The sequence below is a fragment of the Crinia signifera genome, chromosome 6 (assembly GCF_055691185.1).
Source record: "Crinia signifera chromosome 6, ASM5569118v1, whole genome shotgun sequence".
Taxonomy (NCBI): domain Eukaryota; kingdom Metazoa; phylum Chordata; class Amphibia; order Anura; family Myobatrachidae; genus Crinia; species Crinia signifera.
In genome coordinates this window covers 85,273,933-85,295,700 of record NC_139222.1, presented here as the reverse complement: position 1 = coordinate 85,295,700, position 21,768 = coordinate 85,273,933, and the positions used below count along the sequence as shown (strand labels likewise).

Genomic DNA, 21,768 nt, shown 5'->3' with positions numbered 1-21,768 from the left:
TGATGCTCTAAACGGTCATGAACTACAATAATTTGAAGGAAATAAAAAAGAAAATGAAATGTATTTTATACATCTGAACACGTTTTCTTGGGAAACACATGTCTGTTGCTGCAGCCAATTATGTAGTTTAAGAGGAGCATTTTTTTTTTTTCTGTTTGCATCAGTTACAATAACAGAATACAAATTCTGTGGAACTTTAATCCAGGAGAACAGGTGATGGTTCTGTATAAATGTGAATACAGAAGTAAAGAAAAAAAGCCATGAATACAGAAAGTAAGTTATATTTGGGGAAAAAAGAACAAATGTATGAAAGGATAAACCAAAAGAGCATTAATCTAAAAATCTATTTAGAAAAACCTACAGTTAACCTTTATATAAAATAAAGACACTTCTTACACATTACCACATATATAGAGTAGTAAGTAACACGAACATCAAAATTGCTTCATGTAGTTACAATGCAAGACAGTCACTTTGAACACTCCCCATTAACAGCTAGAGAAATACAGGTATCAGCATAGATGGGGTGTTTTCACAATTACGGAAAAGTCCAGCACTACGCCACAATTATGGTACCATTGACCAGCGGATTTGCATAGGGCTGCAAAGATGCACACAGCAATGGCACCACCTGCATTTGAATTAGCTCAGGAGGTGAACAGACTTCTGGGACTTCAGCTAAGGGGTTCTTGGGATAGTATATTTCCTGTGGAAGAACCAGCCAATCAGCTATTAACTGCAATGTTTAAAGGCCATGTTTGAAAAATTACAGGTAGGGGATGGGATGTTCTAACATCACCCCTCTCTGCCACCTTTCGACCGGCTAGCGCATGCATACTAATCGCATATGCACTAACATATGCGATTATTAATGCAAAGGACAGCTCTTGCGATAAGAGCTGTCCTTTGCGTTGCAGCGCACTCCCTGGACTTCCAGGATTTGAGACCCCAGGAGTCCCTATGCGCATGTGTAGAGTGACGGCGCCAGCCGTGGGGCATGCTGGGAGGGATCTGTGGCAGATCCCGCTCACAGCTCTGCAGAGAGAAGCCCAGACATGTAACCCCAACAGTAACACTAAAAGGAGAGACCAGACCCATATGTGATTATACTGCATTCAGGTGGTAATAACATGTGTAACATAAAATGACTAGAGTTGGAGAATGCCATTATGCTGTAAACTAGGGGTCTATGTAGGGGTTGGGATCATTTGATCTACAGTATGATGGTCGACAGTAATAAGGTCAACACCATTAGGTCGACATGGGAAAAGGTCGACATGGTTCTAGTTCGACGGGTCATTAGTTCGACAGTCAAAATGTTGACATGGGGTTTTACACTGTTTTTTTACCCAAATGTCGACATGGACACAGTTTAAAGTGCACCTATGCGCTCGCTATGCTCGGCACACTATTTTCTTCTCCCACCACGCCCTATAGTGGATGGTAGGGCATGAAATACCGCCTGTCGGCACATGTTGACTCAAAAGACTGAAAAACCCCATGTCGACCTTTTGACTGTCGAACTAATGATATGTTGAACTAAAACCATGTCGACCTAGACCCATGTCGACCAAATGACTGTCGACCATCATGCTGTAGACCAAATGACCGCATCCCCTATGTAGTAAGCCTTGGAGAGTTATACAAACCAGAGTGTGCATTTATCAAGCATTGACCTGATAATACAGTATTTAAGATAAACATCAACAGGTTTTGGAGAGGGACAATAATAATAATAATTTTTGGGGGATATTAACAAGATTGAACTGATCACTTACCTTGAACATGAACTAGTAGTAGCAACGATCCCAGCAATCCGGCCAACACATGTTCCGCCATTCTCAAGCTCTTTAATGGTAGCATTTCCCCACACAAGCAGACAGGAGGAGGACAATAGCGGGATCTATGCAGAATGTTCTCAGTTTCATACAATGTTTACTTCTATTGTTGGCAATTCTCTACTGCAAACAAAAATAATAAGGCATATGTAAAACTTTGCTGGAAATTTCGTTTAATTATCTTAACAGTTCCAAACATTTTGCATAATATAGTTTATTCCTTGTGAAAAAAACTTTCTTTTTAGAAACGAAAAAGAAAAAGTATTCCTGCGAGGGGCACTCTAGGTTAGCATCTTCTAATGTCTTAATGTATATTATAAATACATTAATGTAGTGACCCAAGAAAAAAATGGTTTAGAAAATAACTTTTATTGATTTATTTATTTATTAAGAACGGCAAAATATTAAAAGTGAAGTGATAAATGTGAAACTAAAGTGCATTGTAATAAAATTAAAACAAGTCCATTGTGCGTCTTTTTGTTCAAAATGTATGCAATGCTGTTGTTCAGGAGCGCCAATAGGGGGGTGCTGTGGGTAAAGCTGTTCCAGGCTCAGTGTGCTGAACGAAGCAGGTTCTGATGCGCAGGCCAATCAGAGTGGCTGCCGGAATGCAAGCTCTGATTGGCTCACCAGCTGGTGATGCTTTTTATTTGGCCACCAGCATCCTTAGCTCCAGCTCCGGACCTCCGGGCTGCAGCTCAGCGGCAGAGGAGATGGGGGAGCAGAAGCTGGGTTACGGTAAGTCAAGTGAGGAGGGGAGATACCGGGGCCCGGGCCCCAAAATTCCTGATGGCAGCCCTGCTGTTGTTGGTCTCCGAGCAGTTCCTAATTGTTGCTCTAATTGGGCAGTCTTATAGATTCAATATCAAAGGGACATGTGTACATTTAAAGACGATAGGTGCAGCATGGTTATTTAGAATAGTTCTTCACTCTGCAGTAAAAGGAAAATACAGTGTTCAGAATGCTGATCTGCAACAGTGTGTTCTTCTAATTAAATGTTGCTATAGATCTGCAACAGTACCTCTACATCATCAGTGTATCCATTCCTACACTGAGACTATTTACATCCTGGTACAGTCTGCTGAGTTTTTAGCATAGCTGAGAAATAGTTACTGAAACTTCTCTGGATTAATATTTATAGATACATATAATGTCTGTACTTATACAGCTCCAAGTTCAGTGTGTCCTGAAGAGCCTCACACGTAAATGTGAAAGGTTTGGATCAGGAATTATGCTGGTGAGTGTCTATTCCATATCAGGCAATAATTATTGTATCTATGATATTGTCCTCATCGGAGAGGTGTCTCCGTACTTCATGCAGCCATCAGCTATTAATTGTTCGGATTCTTATAATAAACTTGTAATATTCTTAATCCTTGTATATATGCTGATTTATCAGTGATATTAATAACAACAGAGTCGATCAGCTGCAGATAAGTGGTGGTCACATATATTCTGTATAGATCATCTGATCAATTATATCGGTTTATTCTGTTTTGAAGTTGAGGAAGCATGTGCGTTCGTTTTTCATATGCCGCTGGCAGGGTAATTCTGGATATGATTGGCCGGTGATAAAAACCAGACAGTTTATCACTTCACCAAGCTTAATAAATCTAGCCCTATATTCACAATGTAAGGTGCTGTATTGTACAGTATGATAAAATACCACACATGGTTCCTCAACATAAAAACAGAATAAACAGCGAAGAGAATGTGGGATGCATACATTTTTTATCAATAATGTAAAATCTGGATCTTTGATCACTGGGTATTAATCCATGGGGAAAAAGGAAGACTGGCAATAGACTTTTAATGAAGGATTTCAGCATTTTTTTTTACACTACATATACAAAAAAATAGACTGCTTCTGTTGCAACTAATACACCTGAACAGTTAATACGGACAAAAGCTGATGTGTGAAGATGAATGGAAAGCCAATTTTGGCTTTCATTGGCCTCTTGTTTCGGTGAGATTGACCTGCATGACCCTGTCAGCCTGGCGCTATTCCTGAATGGAATAATTTGTATTTGTTCAAGGATGTGCCTCAATTACTGTTGGTGACTGCTTCCACCATAAATAACTCAATCTGTCTGTTCATCAGAACCCAAGAACTTTTCATTTTAATTGGGAATCCGGAGCTATTTAACAGAGGCAAAGAGATGCCTGTCACTTCCAATTTCATTGGGTATGGGGCACACAGCCTTCGACCTGTGGCCTACTTTTCACACATCTGTGACTTCTCTGTAATTAGGAAACAAAGAGGATTCATCACCACAAGGGAAGGGAGACAGGGTAACAACAGGGGGCAACCATATTAGAGACACGAAAGAGCCTAAAAGACGATCATGTGCTGCAGGACTGGGGCTGAGCGCACACAATGTACTTGGCACCTGTACTGCAGAAAATCTTTTTCACTGAGAAAAATTAAAACCAGTTTGGGTATGCACCGATCACAGTGCTCAGTTACTAGATGTACAGTAAAACAGATGCATGATTTCAGGAGCAAAAAATAAAACTTTAAAAGCATTAAAAAATACACATTGTTATTTACTGGTTCCCAATCCTGCCCCGTCATACCAAAAACATGCATCATTTTATTAACGGTCCTGTCTTGTGTACACCTTTTCAGGTTACAGAACATAGTTGTACATATTCAATGCCACCTGCACTAAACTACTTAACATTCAACCCTTTGAGTGCAAACATCTCGGTGAGAGATGTGCAAAATATCTGCTAAAAATACCAGCGTTGCTCACATTTGTTATATAAATTCAAACAAAAATAAAATATTATATTTCCTATATAAAAAGGTAAACAGTACAGGTCATTATGATGAATAAAAAGGTTTGCTTGGCAATTTTCACACCTATTTGACAAATTCCCTTGACACTCAAAGGGTAAATCAGTGGTTTCCAAACGTTGTACCGTGGCACCCTGGGGTGCCTCAGTGCACTTCCAGGGTTGCATTGCATTGTTGGTCCAAGAACAAATACAATTATTTGTGGCTAATATAATAGTGAAGACCAGTGCTGGTTGCTTCCAATCATAAAATGGTATAGTGTTCATTCTAGCACCCACCAATTTTGAAATCCCAAGCAGTTCCTCTTCCCTGCCTGGGGTGTCACTGTCTGCTGTTGTGCTTCTAGCAAAGTGTGGTCTGTATATCAGCACTGATATGCAAACCAGACTTGTGCTAAAAACTCCACAGCAGACAGCAACACCCCAGATAGGGAAGAAGAACTGCATGGGTTTTCAAAGATGGCGGGTGCTAGAATAAACACTATGGTATGTGAACAAACAGAAGTGAATCCTGTCCCTCACCACTTAACTGACGCTAAGGATTATATACAGATGAAGTGCCATGGTGCAAAAGGGGAGCAAGAGTGTCTCACATGCACACACGTCCCAGTCGGTGTGCCGATATGGAGTGCTATGGCCCACCGGCAGGATAAACAACCACGGCTCCATCGCAATAAACACAGTTTACTTAATATTTTATTAAGTATTTTTATTTTCTACATTTCTTTCTATATTTTTAAATAAAGAAGTTTTAGCCTTAGGGTGCCGTGAAAAAAAATCTGATATTTTAGGGTGTCGTGATTAAAGACCATTTGGGAACAGCTGGGTTAAATATTCAAGGATGACTTAAAAAAAAAAATACAGTGTTTAACCAGGCCGGTGTTTAGCTACTCCGATACAGTGGATAACAGACACCAAAGGCAGTGAGGTTACTTCTCATGGCCATTATAATTAGCAGAAATCATACTAATTTTCAAATAGCGAGGCACACATCTCAGTGTGCGCCATTAAAACGGTCCTCTTTAGCCCAGTGGCCCCGAATGATCACAAGAGATTTGTGGTACATGTTATTCAGTTTACAACAAGGTAAATAAATAATGTATAGACTTCTACACAGCCCACACGAATGTTAGAACTTCCCAAACTGCATGACGGGACAGTCTTTAACCACCTCGGGAAAAATTTACTAAGTGATGGAATCCATTGCAAATCGAGGGCAGATTTCAGGTCAAAGTCATTCAATTCAGAAGAGGTCATTTTAACCTTCCAAACTAATGTAAGGTACACACCAGAACGATTTGACCTCCAATTCCCCCAATTTTGATGCAATCTCGACCGACTGTATGTAAATTGGGCATATTTTGGATCAGATTCCGATCCAATGCGCGTCCCCACTGCTCGTTTGGTCCTTTTGAAGACCCTACCTGCTGCAGTCAGGATCTGTAAAAGATCCATTCAAGTGGATACAGATCATGATCAGATCGTGTGCTCCAACCGATCATACTATCGTTTCACGATCATGATTGTTCTGGTGTGTACCTAACATAACTCCAACAAAACACAATGGTATTTCAAACATCAGATCCAGTGCCACAACGTTTTAAACTGAGGACGCGACCGCTTGACCAGAGATGAAATAACAGAATGAATGTCCTGTACCCGTGTCCAGAGTGTTGGTGCCATGCAATTGCTTGATATAGCATGGCTCCAAGTCACATGACGTGTGAGACCACCAAGTAGCAACCAGAAAGCTATGTCTTAGCCACGTGGTCTAAAGCTTTTAAAAATGAAGGTGATGTTGCCCATAGCAACCATTCATAATATATTATTTCTCTATTACACCCTAGAAATTGAAAGACAGGATCTAAATTAGTTGCTATGGTCAACATAACCTCTATATTTTTAGAAAAGTTAATAGGCTTACCCCATAGTGAGTGGTTTAATCCATGACTCAATAATCCAAAATAAATATTTCCATTTATGAGAGGTATTTATATTTTTTGGGGTTAATCGCTAATATTCTACTCCAGGCATGTCCAAACTGTGGCCCTCCAGCTGTTACGAAACTACACATCCCAGCATGCTTTGCTGTAGTTTTAGCATTCCCTAATAGCAAAACTGTGGCAAGGCATGATGGGACCTGTAGTTTCACAACAGCTGGAGGGCCATAGTTTGGACATGTCAGTTCTACTCTATGGGACCCAATAGCAATGTCAAGATATTTAAATGAACTATTTTGACAGATGGTTTGCAGTATTTTATTTTTATTGACACACAGGTGCAATGCACTGTGCAAGTAGGGATTGTGAATTGAAAGGACACTGTTTAAATTTTTATTCACGTTTAACATTTTTATTAACGATATTGGGATAAGGTTACTCAGCAACGTATCCATCTTTGCGGACTATACAAAACTTAGCAAAGTCATCAAATCATCAGAAGATGTCACCATGCTTCAAAATGATCTTGCAATTCTAGAGGAGTGGGTAAAAAAATGGAAGAGGAGGATCAAAGTAGATAAATGTAAGGTTATGCACCTTGGGAGACACAACCAGTGTGCAAGTTACAACCTTAGCGGAGAGGAACTGGGTAATTCCATACTTGAAAAGGATCTAGGAGTCCAAATAGACAGCAAACTGGGATGTAGTGCCCAATGTAATTTAGCTACAAAAAAGGCCAACAAAATTCTGGCATGTATTAAGAGGGGAATGGAAACTAGGGACTCCAGGGTAATTATGCCATTGTATAAAGCATTGGTGAGACCTCACCTCGAGTACGGAGTGCAGTTCTGGGGCCCACACTATAAAAAGGACATCATAGAATTAGAAAAAAATCCAAAGGCGAGCAACAAAGCTTATTAGGGGAATGGAGAATTTAAGCTAACGGGGAGAGACTAAGCAATTTGGGACTATTTACATTGGAAAAGAGAAGTTTAAGGGGGGACATGCTCATAATGTACAAGTATATCAAGGGCCAATATAAGGAACTGCCACACACTCTCTTTTCTACTAGAAAGGACTCTAGGACACGAGGGCAGGAGTATAGATTAGAAGAAAAAACATTTCATGCAGCTAGTAGAAAGAATTTCTTTACGGTCAGAACAGTCAAACTCTGGAACTCTCTTCCCAGAGAGGTGGTAACCGCTGGCTCGGAAGCAGTATGAAATCCCGGCGTTCAAAATCCCGACGCCGGAATCCCGACCGCCGAAATCCCGACAAGGGGGGGACGTGGAACGCAAGTCTTTTTTCAGCCTTACCTACTATGTAACTGCCTCAATATTATTATTTTATTATCCTTTATATGGCACCACAAGGTATCCGCAGCAGAGTACATAAACAAATAAGGAAAACGAGAAACAGTGACTTCAGTTGAATAAACTAGAACACTGAACCGAGTATCAGGGTGGCAGAAAATCACAGGATTTGGTTCAATTGAAGATACACTCCTGAAAAAGCTGGATACAAATTGAACCGTAAAATGCGTTGAGCCTGTAAGAATCTTGATTTGCCATCTGTACCCCTATAACCTATTGTTTGGACATCTTCTGATCTATTACCCTCTCTTTTAGAACAATATCTGCAGCCTTAAACACTGTGCAAACTACCCCATCAGTGGAACTTTACATCTGTACACTACCGAGAGACTATTGGGGAGCACTATGCCCCAATTTTGCAACCTTTGCTGCTAAAATGAACCACATGGAAACATCATTGGAGACTGTCCTAAGCAAATGTGCGGTCATTACTAATGGCAAAATCAACTGAGCTTTGAAACAATTATATGCAAATGTAATTATTAAAAAAGGTGTTGGGCTGAAACCAGCAATTACACGTGTGGGGTAAGGGTACTGGAATTTGACTCTGTGGCCAACATGCCAAATACAGTCTTCGGGATGCCCAAATTTCCTGGTTTCATGGGTCTGGGTCAGAGCCAGTGCCAGCTAGCCGACAGGCACTATGACCCACAGTCAAACTCTGGGTGTGTGAGATGGGGGGGGGGGGGTGAGCAGCCGTGTGTGGGCTTTACAAGCAGAAATACTAGTGGCTGTTGCAGGCAGTAGAGCTTGGGTTGGCTGGCTGCCCTGTTCTCACTGCCCAACAAGGACAGCAACTGAGCTCCAGGTGGCAGGTATGCAAGCGTGGCCTGCCGTGTGACATTCTGTGTGCTGCAATTACTCCTCACCCTTCAAGTCCAATTGTAAGGTCTACCAGGTCAAGCTGACATATGAAGTGATAACTCTAGTGGCTTTATTTAAAGTTTGAAAATAAAAAAATGCTGACCTTGAATAAAACAGAGTGGCAGGTGTTTTTCAGTGGATTTTAGCTTAGTAAATTAGTTGGATCCACAGTTGCTGGGAAAATGCAGAAAACCTGAATTATTTGCAAACTGAATTCAGTCAAGTAACCCATAAACAATTCATGAAATGAGAGCAATACTTGCATTTTAAACAAGCTATTGAAGTAAAAATATAGTATATGTAAATGTCAATCAAATGTGTAACAAATGAATCAAATGGTAGCAGTTTGGGGTGGTTTACACCAAATGCTTAAAAAAAAAAATTTTTTGTGACTAAAGCCACACAAAAAAAAAAATATTGTAATTAAATCCCTGGTAGGATTCTACATTCTTGTTGCTTGTGATCTTCATATAAGTAAGCCGATCCAATGCAGTAAATCAGAGACTCACACACACACACCAGAAATATAGGGAGGTGAATCATATGAGGTGCTAACTCTGCCTAGCATCAAGTTTATTCCTCAAGATTCCCAAACACAGTTTACACTTACAATCTAATACTCCTTTCACACCAGCCTAAATTCCCGGGTTGGTCCAGGAACAACCCGGGACTAGAGCTGGTGTGAAAGGTTCCAGGGACAAATTCCCGGGTAAAATTGCCGGCAATTCAACCCTGCTAGGTAGCAGGGTTCTGCTAGGTAGCAGGGTTGCTCCCGGGTCCTTCCAGGGTTACTGGCTGGTGTGAAAGGTGCAGGGACATGTCCCTCCTTCCCGTGTTGCCTTTGCTAATGCTGATTTGCTAGCAGGGCATCTTCCTGTTGTGGTGGACGCACACAGACACTCCCAGAGGCAGCATACAGCATGCAAGGAGACAGTGTGCATGTTCTGTGGCACCACAGACCCCAGAAGTGCGTTTTAACCCCTGAAAGCCAAGAATGTCTGCATTGGCAATCACACAGCATACAGGAAGACACTGTGCAAGCTCTGTGGCACAACAGACCCCAGCAGTGCTATGTCAACCCTGAAAGCCTGCAATGTCTGCAAAGGCCCTCCCTCCCTCTCTCCCTTTACCCCTCTCCCTAATTACTTCATCTTTGTGAGCCTAAAAAAGGCCATTTCAATGATATTCTGATAGAAATGCAGGGTCATCCCGGGCTCAGTGTGAGAGGTGCCGACCTGGGTTGTCCCTGCTTCAAAAGCATGTGTGAATGGGTCCCAACCCGGGAATGTCCCTGGAATTTAATTCCCGGGTTGGTCTCTGCATTTCTGGTGTGAAATGGGTATTAAAGAGTCAACACCAACACCAGGTGGGGAGTTTGTCTGGGGCAGTACACCTGTCAAACCATAACGCAGGTGTCCTAAGGACCGAAACCTCCCGTGGAGCAGAAGGGCTACGCAAACAGAAACGTCTCATGGTTCATTTTCATGTTTTCTTCAATTCAAAGTCTTATGACATATCCAGTGACAGTGCTTAACTCCTTTTTATGTGATTGTGCATTTCTCTGAAAAGTACTTTTGCATGTTTTAATTCGGTTTAGTCTAAAATTGGTTTTATTTAAAGATTTTAAATAAATCATATAAAAGCCCAATAACGTTGTATGTTTAATGCTAGAAAGCAATAAAACATGATCGATCAAAACAAACTTTTTCCCCAACCCTGCATGGTAGCAACAAGACAAAGACAAACCCCTTTCGCATCGCACCTAATTACCGGGTACAAACCGTTTTTTTGCAGGTTCAACATGGTAATTAGTGCGATATGAAAGGGGTTACCTGTTACAGCTAACCGTAACAACACGGCAATCCAAATTGGGTAAAAAGCATAGTTCTTACCGGTTTATTGCCGTGCGGTGTGAATGGGTTAAGCGGGTTGAGCGACCCATTTCCCATTCACACTATGGAGGAGGCAGCACTTGGAGCAGCGCCAGCTCTAAGCGCTGTGTCCTCCGCCGGCCAAGATGATGCGCCAACGTGCCCCCACATGACATCAGCGAAAGTCCTGGTGTGACCCTGCATTTGCAGTCTGAAAGCAGTATAGTCACCTCATATCAACCATAATCTGTTCCAGTATCTATGTCACAGTCTTTCTTCTCTTTTTATTGCTCTATAATCTCCACAATGGTTTTAATTCAAGACAAAGGTCCAGTCTGATGTGTGCGTCTGGTGTTTTCATCTCTGAAATGTGACATCATAAACCTCCATGGCTGCATTTATTTACACTTGGAAGTGACAGCCCCAGGACAGGAAGTACTAGTGACAATCAAATTACTGCAGCGGCGGCGGGTACTGTAAAATCAGCTCTCCATAAGTGGGTTTGCTTTCCTAGAATGTCATGTGTAGCAGGCAGCATTAACCCTCCGACACCAGAGGGTCTGGAGAAGTAACCCTGTGACATTCCTGATGCAAACTTGCGTCAATTTGCTCTGCACATGCGTTTCTGGTAATAGAGGTGCTCGGGGGCTTCCATTGATCAAACCCATTTGCAAGACATGACTCAACCCTTGCCTAATGTTTATAAACTATGCCCAAGTATAATTACCTAGTGTTATTAAAACAATGTGTATGACTTCTAAAATACATAAACAGCGCACAGCGTCTGGCACCTTCTAGGCTATTTTGCTAAAGATCTCAGGCGGTTCTCTTCCATCGTTTAGCGCAGAGAACAGTTAGGAATAAAAGTTTTACAAACCTACTATCGCAGTGCACTGAATGGAAACATTTGCACGGGCAGATCAAAGGAGTTCCCTGAGTGTACAGTATATTAGAAGCATGATTTTACAATGTGCACAATGAAGGTTTCATATTGCTATATGGGCTGAAATGGTTGAGAGGGCACATTTACTAGAGAGCTCCCGGGTTGTTCTTTTACCTTCCAATTACACTTCTGCAGGAAAGTGCATTAGCCCAGTTTCAGAATCATTCAGAACACAAAAGTGACGCATACAAAACTGCAAAAAATTGAGGTATCGTAACAGAATAATTTACACTGAGCAAGACAAATAGTGCTCATATCACATTGGGAAGCACGGATGGTGTCATGGTTAGCATTACTGCCTCACAGCACTGTAGTCATCGGTTTCGATTTTCCACCCACAGTCCAAAAATACACTGGAAGGTCAATTGGCTCCCAAAAAAATAAATCAAATGAATGTGTGTGTACAGTATGTACAGATGGAGAGCCGCTGGCGCTTCCATAGTCAGCTCCCGCCAGGGGGCACGCGCGCAACAGACGCTCGAACGCCCCGTGGCAACGGAGCTCCCTGCCGCTATCCGCCGCCAACACCGTCGATCCCCATCGCCGCCCCGACCCGCACCCGGCTGTATGGTCGTCATTGAGATCCTACCTGCAGCAGGTAGGATCTCAATAACGACCGACCCGCGGGACCGCGCATCGGATCGGTATCGGTCCACACCAGGACAGAAAAGGGCCCAATCACCACACAATCTACATCCAATTGGTCGGAATTGGATCTAGATTGAGGGGATCGGGCCCTAGTCGTCCTGGTGTGTACCCAGCATTAGGTTAGATTTTTCTCTTCCTTATATCCCCATATATTTAAGAATAATTACCTAAATCAGGCATGCCCAAACTATGACCCTCCAGCTGTTGTGAAACTACACATCCCAGCATGCTTTGCAATAGTTGTGGTTGGCCGGTTATACGCTGCATATGTAGAATATCTCCCAGGTTATAAACTCTTAAGTCTTTGTATCACAAAGGACAGCTCTTACCAAAAGAGTGGTCATTTGCATTCCTAAGGACAGTGTTATTCACAGCGCTATGTGGCCAAAAAGTGGTGGGATGTAGGACAGGTGCTGGATGACTCGCCAACAGTCGGAATCCTGACTGTCAGTATACTGACATCGGAATACCGACTGCCCGACAGTCACAATTCTGACTAAAAGGGACTTTTCTCAGTCCTGGGGGTTCACGACGCCCATAGAGGGAGAATGGCGAGCACGCAAGGAAGTTTTATGCTCCTCCCAGTGTCCCGTGGCCGGAATTCTCATGTCGGTATACTGACTGTCGGCGAGTCATATTACACCCATGTATCGCATTGAAATTTGATACGTAGTACATTCCCACTCCACCAGGTGCTGGCAAACGCCCACTTTGTGAGGTCACAAACAAAGCCCATATACAGTAACTACTGTGCTAAACCACCAGACTACAGCAGACAGACAGATACAGTAGGTAAGGGTTTATTTCCTTATCCACACAGTTTGTGAACGTGCAAACCAATAACACAACTTGCATCTTACAACAACTCTGAAAACAAAAGTGGAGATTTCTTCTCTGCTGCCAACATGTAAAATGTACACACTTATTTTGATGCTTTGGAAAACTTCCTCCCTGGAGAACGCTTGTACAGGATCCAGTGCAGCGTAGTAAGCAGCCGCATATTTCTCTTCCACGCTACAACCTTATTCCAAGTCCTTAGAAACCAGGCAATTCACCGTGCTCTTTTTCAATGGGACGGTGTTCCTGCTCCAACATGAATGAGTGCTCTCCTTACAGAAAGGGTTACAGGCACACACAGAGAAAAGTAAAGCCAGCAGGAGGAGTGCTCCACGGTGCAGCATTTCTTGAATTAACATCTGCAGTCTTCTCTCCTGGCCCTGCGCCAGCACAATAAAGAAGCAGTGAAGTAAGGACCCTCCTCTTCCTTGAGCTCCTGCCCCCAAAGGCTGCCTGAGGCGCCCTGTCTGACATGCTTTTCAAGGAGCGCTCGACTACAGGCCAGACATCCTGGCTCCACTGCTATTGTGTACAGGGGGCTACTTTGCTCCTTATCCAAGGCCTGGATTAGCATAAGAATACCATCCTCCCTTAAAACCAGGCACATGCAAGCAACTCCCTTCTCTTAGCCATAGTACATTGCAAGTTTCTTTTTCTTTTCCCCCTTGGTATAATTTCCACACAAATCATTTCATCCCGTTCAGAACCTTTTGAGAAATTATAACACTTAGCAGGCGACGACAGACCGTCATAGAACGCAAGCCTATTATTTTAAGCCTGCGCTGGGGAGCTGCATTTTATAACAGCTGCAGACGGAAGATTAGAGAAACTGCATGACAGGAGCCCCTTGGCCAGAGACATGGGTATATCCTGTTGACATTCTTCTACTACACATGAAAAAAGTTCCCTGTAAAATTAACAAGCAAGAAAACAAAATCCGGGGTGTCTGAAAAGGATAAAGTTTAACCCATTCCTAGCGCTCTCATATATAGATATATATTTGCAGAATCTGTATTAAACCAACAAGTAGAAAGTGCTTCAGGGTAAATCAAGATAATAGTTATTAAAACCACGTGGCGTGTGCACGACTATCAAAAATCAAAGATTACTGAATAACAAGCAGCCTCATTCATTTGCTCCCAAATGCTGGAAAATGGATAAAAAATAAAAATAAAAAATAAAAAAAGAGATTGGATAAATTTGTTAAATCAAACGGCTTTTACCAACTTGTCTGATTTCCAAACTTCGGGAGCAAAGATTTGTTGTCATTTGTTCCCATACATTACTACGTGTTTGTTCCCTGAGTGCCCAGCTTATAACTAATGCCCGGCACACTATGGGCAATACAAAATGAGTTATATCACTTATTATAGCCAGTGTGAGCAATATCTCTCATTGGGGCAGATGTATTAAGCTTTAACAAGAGATAAATGCAAGGGTTCTATAGGGTATCACCACCCAAAGGTGGCGATACCATGCCTGGCGAAATCCGTGCGGCCGGATAATAGTACATAGGAAAATGCGGCAAAAGGGTAAGAAATCTCCAGTTTTTTTAAAGCGGCAATCATTTGCACTGCAAAACCAGTTTGATTTTGCAGTGTAAATGATTTCCGCTTTAAAAATAATAATGGAGATTTCTTACCAAATCTCTCACTTTCTGAATCTCTCATCCTATTACATTTCACCCAAGATGTTTGCTTTCTGATCATTTCTCCACCAACTAAAATCCATCAAATGTCTCAGATTTTTCGCTGCTCTCGACAGTAGCCCACAGGTAAATGTACAAAGTGGGTGCTGTTACAAACGGTTAGGTGCTAGATTCAGACCTATTCACTACTGTACACAATACAAGAAGAGAGAAAAGAAATCAGTTTGTTTGGACGCACCCCTCATCCACACAGTTTTTAAAAAAACACTATTGTGTAATATCTTAACGGTGTATACTTTATTAAATTATTACAATTAACTCTATAGCTAACAGGCCATCAGCTTTAATTTTAAGTATGCAATTTTATTAATTATATGTGACCTGATAATCTAATTCCCTGTGTCCGCCCCCTACACGTGCGTCACGGCCGCATTACCATACGTACGCCCAGCGTTTTCATGGGAACGCCCATGAAACGCGGGGCGTATGCATATGTTAATGAGGCCAAACAGCCCTTCACACCCCTCTCCTCCCCCTGTTCGTAGTGTAAACAATTCATGCGGAATTTGGACGTATGTCCCTTTCGCACATGCGCAGATATGCCTCTGCACATGCGCAGACACAAAACATCGGCGGAACGAACGCACGCGGACATATCCGCACCAACCAGAATAAGGGCCAAACTGATTTATTTTCTCTCTTCTTGTATTGTGTACTATAATCCAAATCAGTAGACAGCACCCTAAGCCAGTAGGGGAATATATATGCTAAAATTCCCTCCTGACTGACAACTTTGCCATCCACAACTTGCAAATTTCTAGTATAAATTTATGGTGCGGGTTTCCACCTCTCCCTTCCACTATTGCAAATGACTGCGGGTAGATAGCCGCCGCCGTAGACAGAAATCAAAGCCACTCTCTGTGTCAATTTGTGAGAGAATTGCCAATCTTTTGCAGATTGCTTTCCACTTCACTGCCCGTCCCGCAGCGCTGCTGATATCTGTGATCTAACCGCCCGGCCAGGTCAGATTTCGACGACGTCACCAGCCAAGAGCTCAGGGACCCACTGCTCCCCCTGATGAGGATCACTGCCGACCACCTGCTCCCCGACGTGATAAATCGCAAGCGATTTATCATATGTAAAATTTGGCTCATTAAGTGCCAAATTGTATGTGAGCCTCCTGGGGAGCTGCCGGGCAGGCTCACAGGAGAAATGGGTCCGACTTGTCCTAAACACAAGTCGGCCTAATGTATGGGGTTTAGATCCCGTGTGCGTTCCTATGGATGTTTTGTTAAATCTTCTGATCTTACGTGCAGCATGTAAGATCAGAAGATTTAGCAAAAGATCCACGGGAGCGCGCATCGGAACGTTATCGGACTATTTTCGACCGATTTTCGGTAAACATCGGATGATATATCGGTCAATTTAACGGAAATCGGCAAAAAAAAACATGCAAGTGTGTGGCACCTTTATTGCTGAAAGGCTCATAAAGATGGTCAAAGAGCGAGATACCGAACGAGGCGGAGCAAAGCGGAGGGAGAAAGACAGACAGAAGAGTATGCATGACCTATTGCTGAAACAAGAAGTCTGAGCAGGCACAGATTTTTTTTTCTAACGCTAATATTGACACGTCTTACGCCCTGGTTGCATATCTTTTCTTAATCATGTCTTGACAATTCTAAAAAGCATCAACCAAATCAAGTGTCTGCTGTTATAGAATTAATGTTTTAAAAGATGGTGTCAAACCCAGCCTCTATACTTTCAGCAAGCAAACAAAAGCCGGGTTCAATGGTCATGTTTACATTACAACGGCAACAGTCTCCATTCTCCTCCCAGGTAAGGTTTTCCATCCTGAGTGCTACAAAGTGACAAGCGAGGTTAGGCTGTGACTGGGGCCTGCTTCATGAATGCCTACTAAAGAATGTAAATAACCAGGACGATAATTGCAACCTTATTATCTGTAATTAACAGGTAGTTACGACTATAAAAGAGAAGTCATTTACTGTTAAAATGAGGCATGTATAGTATATAGTGTTCATTCTAGCACCCTGCACCTTTGAAAACCTGTGCAGTTCCTCTTTCGTTCCTCAGGTGGCTCTTTCTGCTGTGGTGCTTCTAGTACAGTCTGGTCTGTATTGAGATACAGACCACACTGTTTTTGAAAAAACACCACAACAGACAGTGACGTCTCAGACACAAAAGAAGAATTGCATGGGTTTTGAAAGGTGCTAGAACGAACATATAAGATACAATAGGCCTGGGGTAGCCAACTCCAGTCCTCGAGAGCTACCAATAGTTAATGTTTTCCAGATCTCCTCACAGAATCACAAGTGAAGTAATTAGCACCCACCTGTAGATCTTTTTAACATGTTTTAATGAGTTATGAGTGCACCTGTACAGCAGCTAGGTTGTCTGGAAAGTGTGAACTGTTGGTAGCTCTGGAGGACTGGAGTTGGCAACCAATGCAATAGGCAATCAGGCAGATCGCCGCAGTGATGTACGTAGTGTGGTAGTCATTAAGACTATTCTACGCACAATAAAAAAAAAAATGGTACTTGTTTCCTAGCACGGCCACAATCTTATGGATCGTGTACCTTTAAGTTAAGGTACACGATCCATACGATGGACCCGATTTCCTTTGAAATCAGGTCCATTTTGCCGGCTAGGAGACAATATCGGGGGCATCGCGTCGGTCGGGACCATTAACATTGGTCCCGACGCGACCGACGCGATGCCCCCGATATTTCCATAGGCTTCAATGTTAAAAAATATTTTAACATTGAAATCGTGTCGGGAAAGGTAAAATATCGGGGGCATCGCGTCGGTCGGGACCATTAACATAGGTCCCGACGCGATGCCCCCGATTTTTCCATAGGCTTCAATGTTAAAAGATTTTTTAACATTGAAATCGTGAAAAAATGTGAAAAATGTGAAATGGGCCAATATGACCCATTTCACATTATAGATGTCCCCGTCGTCACCCCACGATAGACGCCAACCCGAAGCGTGGCGAGCGCTGCGAGCCCGCGAGGGGCGGCGGTGCGCGTCCTCCGACCTTTTCATTCCCCTACTATCCACGTCGGCGGGGAGTTGAGAATAGAATAGTGTGGCGAGCGCAGAGAGCCACCGAGCCCGAAGCGTGGCGAGCGCAGCGCGCCCCGCGAGGGGACGCGTATAACTTCACAGGTATACGCGTCCCCTCGCCACGCTTCGGGCTTGGTGGCTCGCTGCGCTCGCCACACTATTCTATTCTCAACTCCACGCCGAGGTGGATAGTAGGGGAATGAAAAGGTCGGAGGACGCGCACCGCCGCCCCTCGCGGGCTCGCTGCGCTCGCCACGCTTCGGGATGGCGTCTATCGTGGGGTGGGGTGTACGCCGTGAAATTTGGGGGGGGTTGGGAATATTTTACATTGAATCGGTCGGTCGCATCGCATGCGACCAAATCGCATGCGATGCGATCGACCCGATTTTTCCGACACGACCACCCCGATGTAAATCGGTGTGGCCGTGCTAGGAAACAAGTACCAAAAAAATTGTCAGATACATATGCTACAATGGTTCCACAACTACAGCGTAAAAAAAATATATACACAAGCAATGTTCCATTGAGGATATTAGTAAGCACACATATAAGGTGCACACATTTATGATGGGAATATGTGCACTCCATTACAGCACTACTAGTCCTAGCTAATTGTGTATATATTATAAGGTTTAAGGCCAACATTATAACTATGAAGCAATAGCTTCTAGAAGTTAGAATCTTATTGGTTGGTATGAACCTTTAGTGGTCAAGTAATTAGTGTTCACACTGCCACAGTGATGTTGTGGATACTGGGATGCAGTATGTATTTTCTGTAAGACAGTAGTGGGGTGCAGTATATTATGGCAGTAGATAGTGGGATAAGTTGGTTGTAGGCTGCCACCAACTTATCCCACTATCTACTGCCATAACATACTGCCACTGGCAGCACCATTGAAACAATCAGTCCATGCAGAACAGGGTGGAGCCAGATTTCTGGTTCCCGCAACACATCCATTTCACTAGGAAGCTGGCGGAATGAGGGAAGGATTAATTTGGAAAGCCATGGAACTCAAATCTGGGAGCTAACCCACTTGGTTCCAGCAGAGTAGGCAAGTATAAATATACTGCCAGGCTAACCAGTAACTAAGCAAATGAGCAAAGAATGTTAATACGAAAAGTGCTAACAAAACAAATGTGCAGCCGCCATTTACATAAGCAGGGCCAATATAACAGAACTGCTAAAGTCCTTCGTTCTTAGAGATGTGTGGTTAATAAAGATTTTATTTGCAAGACAAACCTAATTTGAACCAGACACAAATGGAAATGTTTTTGCTTGATTTTAAAATTGTTTCAGCAGTTTCTTGAACAAACTGTTGCCATGTTACCATATAAAATGAATAATTAGACATGGTGTTCAGGCTATTTTGTGTCTCCGAAACGTTATTTAGTACCAATTTCTGTGTATTCCCATTTAATGGTATCAGTAATAATGCAAAAGTATGAAATACATTCCATTAAAGCTGGCATCATGCTTGAAATCACAGATACTCACCCTGACAGTGGCGGAACTCCCGGAGGCAATGGAGTCATCTGCCGCCGGGCGCAAGCCTTAGAGGGGGCACTGGCTCCATTGCCCCCCGATGTTTCGCTCACTTGTAAAGTACCCTCATAGTAGGCAGCGGCGCGGCAGGGCCCCCCGTCCCCCTGTCAGCTGGTTTGCTGCAGCAGCAGTACTCACTGTGAGTCGGCCAGGAGACTCGCAGCAAGTGCAGGACGGGTCAGGTTACACACAGCATATGTGCTCCCGGCAGCCCAGCGAGCTTCAGCCAGCCGTCAGTCTTGCCTCCAGTCACTGGCAGCTGGCTGCCGTTGAGGGCCCCCAGGTAAAAGCATCCCCACATTGAATTTGCGGTGCAGCCTACCCCCGGCCCCCTCCGCCCAGAAGCACATCTGCCACCACCCGCGGGGAAGGCAGAGGCCGCTCTACGCTCCCGCTCAGCCAGACCTGCAGCGCAAATTGAAGCCTACACTGCCAGCAACATCAGGAGTAGCCTGTGAAGCAGCAGCTCAGCGAGCCCGGGATATGGAGCTAGGAGAAGGTACCTGTCACCCCCTCATCCTTCACCATCACCACACACCCAGATGGCCCCTGCGTTGTGTGCACTGTCCAGAAGGGATCAGCACCGTGAGGCCCTGTGCGGGTCGGTACAGCCGCCCACCTCCCACTCTGGCCCTGAGTGCCTGCATCCAGGCTGTAGCAGCACCAGGCTTGTGCCCAGTGCCCACCAAGCTCTCTTTTCCTGCCTGACACCCTCCTATATCTATGCCTGACACCCATGTCACCTCACCCCTCTCTCTGCCTAACTTCCCCTCTAACCCCCTCTCACTTTGTACCTGAACGCTCTCTATTACCCCCTCTCTTTTATCCTTTAATGATCTCACCCCCTTCTCTCTATCCCTGACACCCTCCTGACACGCTCTTGCTCTCCCCTCTCTATCTTTACTTGACACTCTCTATCCCTGACACTATCTCGCTCTCCCCTCTCATTTCCTCACTTTAGCTATCTATCAATGGGGGGCACCAACTTTTCTTTTGTCCCCGGGTGACATGGACAAACTTACGCCACTGCACCCTGATCTTGCAGTATGGAGCAACCAAGGTCATCAGAATATTGATTAGAGTAACAGGCAATTTGGAAAACACAGCTGAAAACTATTGGCGGTGATTTCTGTGCATATACACCAATAGCCCTAGGGAAAACATGAGCCGGCAAGCAGAAATCTGCCCACAGTTGTGCTCTGTGTTGCCCAATCAGTGGTTTTGGCAGTGCTCCCAATAGTTTGCACAAATTTCAGCACCACGAGTCTCTAAAACTGGTGCATTTTTCTGTGAAAAGTACAGTTAATAATGGATGCCGCTTTTATGGTGTGTACACACGGTACTTTTTGCCTTCCGATGTTGACGATATAGTCAACATCAGATCGGAATCGGATGCAGATCGCAAGGGTTTTTACCCTTACGATCCCGATGCGCGATCACGTATCGCATGAAGAACATGCAGTCTTTTTGCTGCACAAGTAGGATTTAATATATAGTTATACTCAATCTATGGAGCGCTTATGTTTGGCCACCTTTATGGAAAATTTAACTACATTTCCTGATATTAGGATATGTGCATTACGAAGTCTTATGTTTGTTTGGTTTAAACATATATAATAGGTAAAAAAAAACAACAAAAAAAAAAAAAACCTTCCTTTGTCTGTACGAGTCTTTAGCAGAGATGACCTCACTTCCCACAAATCATAAGAGATTTAACAGTGAACTACTTTATTTTGCACTTTGGCCATTTTTTACATTGCTCCGTGTGTGGTTCTAAAACATTTGCCAAGCATATTTTTTTGGGATTGGGACAGCCTGCAAACCAATAACTGCTATCATTATGCAGCCATCATCAGCACTGACTTAACTCATTTTATTCTGCTGCTTGCAATGCTTGTCCTTGAGCCTGCTATAGTGTATTCTTAGTTAGCAGGAACAAAATAATAATAATAGAAAAAAAAAAAAAAAATATATATATATATATATATATATATATATATATATATATAATATATATATATATATATATATATGCTGTATGTCTATGACATGAGCAGTGAAAGTCAGTACTGCTGACATATGTATGTGCTGCTGACATATGTATTCTCCTTACCAATTTGCCCTCTATACCACAATGCGGGAGATGGTGGTGCTGGTACTGTATAAACAGGGAATCTTATGTCATAGGCAAAAGATGGGGGCCATAGGCAAAAGATGGGGGCCATAGGCAAAAGATGGGGGCCATAGGCAAAAGATGGGGGCCATAGGCAAAAGATGGTGGCAATGCTATAAAGCAAATATAGTAAAAACCTCACAATCAGTTTTTTTTGCATGCTCTCAAGCCCGCACACCGGGTCAGTGCTGGGGAGGGAATTGCTAG

General features: G+C 43.3%; 1 protein-coding gene across 2 annotated transcripts in view; it reads right to left on the bottom strand.

Annotated features, from left to right (window-relative positions):
- BMPR1A (bone morphogenetic protein receptor type 1A) overlaps positions 1-21,768 on the bottom strand; it is an 85,642-nt gene that overhangs the window by 27,276 nt on the left and 36,598 nt on the right. For both annotated transcript variants that reach the window (XM_083146354.1, XM_083146353.1), the window contains one exon: positions 1,779-1,961. In XM_083146354.1, the coding sequence (XP_083002480.1) occupies positions 1,779-1,863 (85 nt within the window). In that variant the 5' untranslated portion in view covers positions 1,864-1,961. The remainder of the gene's footprint in view (positions 1-1,778; positions 1,962-21,768) is intronic.